The sequence below is a fragment of the Kryptolebias marmoratus genome, linkage group LG11 (assembly GCF_001649575.2).
Source record: "Kryptolebias marmoratus isolate JLee-2015 linkage group LG11, ASM164957v2, whole genome shotgun sequence".
NCBI lineage: Eukaryota > Metazoa > Chordata > Actinopteri > Cyprinodontiformes > Rivulidae > Kryptolebias > Kryptolebias marmoratus.
Window position 1 is genome coordinate 26,090,624 of NC_051440.1, and position 5,740 is coordinate 26,096,363.

General features: G+C 45.1%; 1 protein-coding gene across 1 annotated transcript in view; it reads left to right on the forward strand.

Moving 5' to 3' along the window:
- The first annotated feature begins 3,134 nt into the window (after nucleotides 1–3,134).
- Nucleotides 3,135–5,740, forward strand: part of zfpm1 (zinc finger protein, FOG family member 1) — an 85,124-nt gene continuing 82,518 nt past the window's right edge. Inside the window, exon 1 of the mRNA XM_037978412.1 lies at nucleotides 3,135–3,862. Within this exon, the coding sequence (XP_037834340.1) occupies nucleotides 3,823–3,862 (40 nt within the window). The 5' untranslated portion in view covers nucleotides 3,135–3,822. The remainder of the gene's footprint in view (nucleotides 3,863–5,740) is intronic.

The following is a 5,740-nucleotide window of genomic DNA, read 5'->3' on the forward strand; positions in this document are numbered from 1 at the left end:
GGATGGCATTAATTTGTTCTCCAGTTCTAAAGTAAAGAACCTCGGTGTTATTTAGGATCAGGATGTCTTTTAACCCCACATTAAAACTGTTACCAGGACTGCTTTCCTCCACCTGAACAACATCACTGAAATTAGAAACATCTCGTCTGAAAATGATGCAGAAAAATTGCTTTATGCATTTATCACCTCTAGGCTGGACTGTTTTAACTCTTTATTATCTGGGAGTCCAAAAACTCTTTAAAAGTCTTCAGTTGATCCAGACAGCTGCTGCCAGAGTTCTGATCAGAGATCAGATTTCTCCAGTTTCAGCTTCTCTCCATCAGCTTCCTGTCAGATTCAAAGGAGAATTTAAGATCTTCCTCCTAACATCCAAAGCTCTCAGCAACCAAGCTCCATCTGATATTAAAGATCTTTACTTTCTCTCCTCTCCATGTTTGCAGAGTTGAGGGACAGCTGTCTAACTTGTAGCAGGTATTTCTCCCTTGGTGCTTCAGTTCTCGTTCCTTCTGTTATTCTGAAAAGAAGAAGGTAAATAAGACTGAAAGCAGCTGAATCTGTGCAGCTTATTGATTTGACCTGTAATGATAAACTGACTGTAAACAGCCTGTATTCTTTACAGAAGTGTAGTTTGATGGTATAAACACAGCAGCTCGGAGCCAAAGGTCAGGTTCAGGATCGATGTCTGTTTATCTTTTATAATCAGCTGAAATCTCCATTTTCCACGGAGAAGAACAAACAGCTCCTTGAGCCTGTGTTGGCATGTGTTGGAAGAGTTATTTAACATCCCTCAGCAACCTGTTGGACTCAGAAACCCTATCTGCTCAGGGCCGGACAGTGAGGGGAGATATCTGAGCTACAAGCATGGACCTGAAGCCTCCTCTGTTTCCTTCAGGTTTGGGTTCAGTCTCCTCCTCGGCAGGTAAACTGGAGCTCTGCAGGGTTCGACTCTGCTTTTTGTAGATGTTGTAGTTCTGTTGGTGTTTTCAGGCCACGACCTTCAGCGTGCTCTGAGGCGGTTCACAGCCGAGAGGAAAATGAGCAACAACCATTTAGGAAAGAAGCTTTTTATGTCAGACAAGAGAGACCAACTTTAAACTGAGGAGGAGGCCTCAGATTTTAGCCTTCATTCATGTTTTCCCTGAGCCAGGGAAACAGAGACCCTCAGCAGGGAGGGGAGGGAGATTAATCTGCACAAATGGAGCATCTCGTGCAGTTTAAAGCTCCCTGGATGTTTATTTTATGACTTTACTGTGAGAATTAAAATGTGGTAGCAGATTTCACCAGCAGGGGGCACCAAACCACCAGATTTACATTAAAGTGGAATAAAATTCACTAAAAACTGTTGGTTCTGTTTCTGTTTCCAAAAATATTGTTTCCTAAAATGCAGTGGTTTTTGTTTTAAATGTGATTTATTTCTTTGTTCCACCTCAGTGTCACAGATGTATGCAGTCAATGTGTCACTTTTTTCTTTGGTTCTTAAATGTTCTCAAATGTGTTTTTGGGTTTCTTCCTGTGTTTGGCACCTGCGGGCCACTGTACAAACACAACATCCATTAAAGATGGATTTTTATTTGTTTCTTTATTTAACCAGATTAAAATCCTCTCTAAGTTTCAGATCTCATTTACAAGTGAGACCCGGGCTAAAAGTCTACATTTTATTGGCCAAGTTGTGTTACAGCTGACTACCTGTCTCAATAAAAGTCAATAAAATAAAAGAACATAAGTGTGAAAGAACCCAATGAATCAGTCGCCTGCTGAGCTCATAGACAACATTACAAACTGTTCACAGGAGGCAGATTTATGGATATTTCTCAGTTTATAAAGCCAAACAACATGAATCATTCAGATAGTTTGAAAGAGTGAAGATAAAAATAAAACTTCTAATTCAGTAGGAAACAATCTGATGACCAAAATTTCCTATAAAGCTTTAGAAAATCTTTGAAAGGAGCGAAGAGAAAAGTAATATTAGAGAGGAGTGAAACCTGAAGGAGAAGATTCTGGAACCCAAAGAAAAGAAAGGTTTCCAGGTTCCAGGCAGGAGAGGACTCTGGACCTGCTGCTAACCCCGACACGATGCTGGAAGGTCAGTTTGGTCTGCTCCAGAGGACCACAGCTGGTATGAAGCTGCAGGAACAGGAAGTGACATCACGCCTTCAGTTTACTGATGATGAGGACAGTTTTCAGGATGAAGATGAGACAAACAGCAGAACCTGAGCTGAGCTCCGCGATGAGGAGATGAAGTCATTATTTACATTCATGAGTTCATCAGTTTGGTTTCTTTACTACAACTCCTGCTTCTATTTGCTGCTGCAGATTCTTCCTGTTCTGTTCTGTTCAGCTCAGTCCAGCTCAGTTCTGTTCTGTTCTGTTCTGCTCTGTTCTAAAAGAAGCTGTAAGGTTCGGTTCGGCTGTTTACCTGCTGTAGGTCCATCTGATAACCAGCAGAATCTTGGAGCTGTGCCTCCATGTTTCCATGAATGAATGAATGAATGAACTCCGAGGAAAGGATGAAGTTCTGCTCCCATCACGTGCTCTGAGTCTCGTGGAGTTTTGAAAGCGTCCAGCAGATGACAGCAGTGAGCCTGTCTCAATGGTTGCAGGTTCAAATCCCTGCTGAGAGGAGTCTGTCCTGCCTGCTGTAACACAGATCTGTAGTTTGGTTAAATGTATATTTTACAGTAAACTCTATCTATCTATCTATCTATCTATCTATCTATCTATCTATCTATCTATCTATCTATCTATCTATCTATCTATCTATCTATCTATCTATCTGTCTATCTGTCTGTCTGTCTATCTGTCTGTCTATCTGTCTGTCTGTCTGTCTGTCTGTCTGTCTGTCTAAGACTTTTATTTTCTGCAAGGTAAAGGGTAAAATTGTTTTTGAAAGTTTAAATTTTTATTTTTATTGTCTGAAAAACACAATTTTTTTGCAAATAAAGCAAACAGTTTGTTTCAATTGCTTTTTATTATCAAATATTTGCCAATCTCGTTGTATTTGAGCCACCCGGTTCTGTTTTATTCCATTTCATACTGACCTGTTTATTCATAAATCTGTGTAATAAAAACAACCAAAATGTTTTGGACTTGCAATAAAAAACAACTTCAATAAAAAAAACATTTAATTTGGCAAGTCATTATTTTTTCTACATGTAATTATATTAAATTAAAAATGTTAAATGTTTATTTTTGAATGTTTTCGTTTTGATATATTTTTTATATTTTATATTTTTCTTTTCTTTTATTTTGAAGATGCCTGTTTTACGCTGGGTTAGTTTGGACCAATAGGAGGCAAGTGCGGCGCACGACGTCAGACGCAGGGGTGTGCGTCGTGCGTGGCTCCGCCCCCTCCGCCTCAGTAGTAGCCAGTTGGCTGTAGCGCCGGAGCTCCGCTGGAAGTTCCTCCGGAGCTCAGAGAGCGAGCAGGCGGACCCGACCAGGGGTTTGGGCCGGACCGAACCGGACCGGCGGGAGGAAAGTTGACAGAAAACAATCGCAGTCAGTTCGCGGAGCTCCTCGGAACCGTAAGGTTTAGAAGAGAAGAAGAGAAGCAAGTCTCCGCGCGTCGCTGACAGACGCTAGCCGAGTTTCTCCGGAGGTTAGCAGGGAAACGGAGGGGAAAGGTGGCAAAGGTGAGGCTGCACGCGGCGACAGGTCAGCGCTCCGTCCCGGACACAACCCGCGGGTCATGCGGATTTCTCCGGCCGCGTCGCAGAGGTGAACCGGCCGAAGAAGGAGGCGACGCAGCCTCGAACAGAGGGAGACCCAGACGGCTCCTCCGCCGCTCCCTGAGCCCGTCCGAACCGGAGGAGGAGAGGCAGCATGTCCCGGAGGAAGCAGAGCAAACCCCGGCAGATAAAGCGTAAGTTCCGAACCCTGGAGGTCGGAGTTTGACTTGTCCTCCTTGTTAAAAATCTAATGTAGTTAATGAAAGAGAAGCAGAAAGTTTTCATTTCTTCCCTGCTTCAGATTCTGGGGGGTTTTCGCCGCGGCTTCCTGTTTAATTCTGTTGTGGAAACGTCAGTGTTCTCTGAAAAAGCTGATGTGAGGAGAGATAAGGCAGCGATCCGATGTGAGCAGAGATAAGCAGGAAAATTGGATCTTTTTTTATTTGTTTTCTGTCTGAGCCCCCTGCAGATGGGGCTGCAGATAGGTCCGCATGGCTGATGTGTGCTGCTGATAGCTGCTCACATTGGATCTGTTTCTTCATCTCCTTTTAACTCAATAATGCATCAAGAAAGGCCCGTTTCCCTCTGGTTCTGGAGCTGCTCTCTGAGCCTGACGAGCTTTTCCTGTTTAGAAAACGTGCGAGTTTTTATCAGGTGCTGGTCTGATGCTGCAGCTGATAGAGGAGCAGCAGATGAAGGAGGTTCTGCAGCTGGAAGGTTCTCCTATCAGCCTGCTGATTGTGTCACCCTGTCCTCACAAACCTCCTGTCTGCATGAGATCACCTCACAGAAATGCTGCTCTGGGTCGGATCCAGGTCTGATCGTCAGGTCCTGGAACTGGACCTGGTCCTGGTTGAATCCACGTGGTCCTGGTCCTGGACCTGATCCTGGTCCAGGTTCAGGTCCTGATCCTGGACCTTGTCCTGGTCCAGGTCCAGGTCCTGATCCTGGACCTGTGCAGAAAAAGCAGAAAAATAGAAATAATCTAAAGAACCAGATGTTGTAGGTTCTACACCTGTACTTCCTGCTGTGTTGTTCTGTTAAAAGGTGGCTGCTGTTGAAGGATAATAACTTTCATTTTAGATTTTGTGTTTTAATTTCAACACCACCTCTAAAAAACACATTTATTTACCACCTAAATGATTAAAAATAAAAAGAAAACATGAATTCTTTTCTGAAGCAGGATCAGGGCTGGCTGTGAAGTTCTGAAATCTGTTTGAACCAAACTGAACACTGAAGGAAGTCATCAAGTGTTGGATAATTATTAGAATCAGAACCATCAGAACCATGGAGCTGTGTCAGCTGAAGGTCTGACGGCCCGGTCTGACGGCCTAGTCTGAAGGTCCGGTCTGACGGCCCGGTCTGAAGGTCCGGTCTGACAGCCCGGTCTGACGGTCAGGTGTCTTCCAGGTAATAACCGGGCTGCCTGGGTTAGTCCAACAGCTCGGCTCTGGACAGATCGGGTTCAGAGCCGAGCTTTCCCATCACTGCCAGACAGATGAAACCTGTGTGAACCGTCTCACTGAGGTTTACAGGAGAAACGTGTGTGTGCGTGTGTGTGTGCTCATAGCTCAGGTTCTGTCTTTCATGGAGTTCAGCTGAAATAAATATCGAACCTAAAGGAGTCTGTTCTGTTTCCTTCTATGCAGACGATCCAGAACTCCTGATCGTCGCTCATGATGGTTCAAATCCACTCAGGGTTTCTCCTGATGGCGTTCTAGTTTTGTCACTTCCTGTTTAGCCGTATCTGAGCGGTGGCGAGCTGCAGAACAACCAGGGCTGAGGCCTGAGGACGGCTTCCAGACCCACAGGCCGATAAACTCAGCGTGCACGAGAGTGTGTGCACATCTCTGGAGTGTCACGGCCGTCTTTATCAGCGGCTCCGGCCCGCCGTGCCTCCCCCCTGCACCGGGCCCGGGCTGAGGGCGAGACGGGCCCGCTCTCAGCCCCCTGACTCTCTCGTGATTCGGCAGACATTTTGATATGACGGAGCGAGGAGCGATAAGGACTTGGTTGGAGTGGGATGTGTGTGTGTGTGTGTTTGTGTGTGTGTGTGTGTGTGTGTGTGGGGG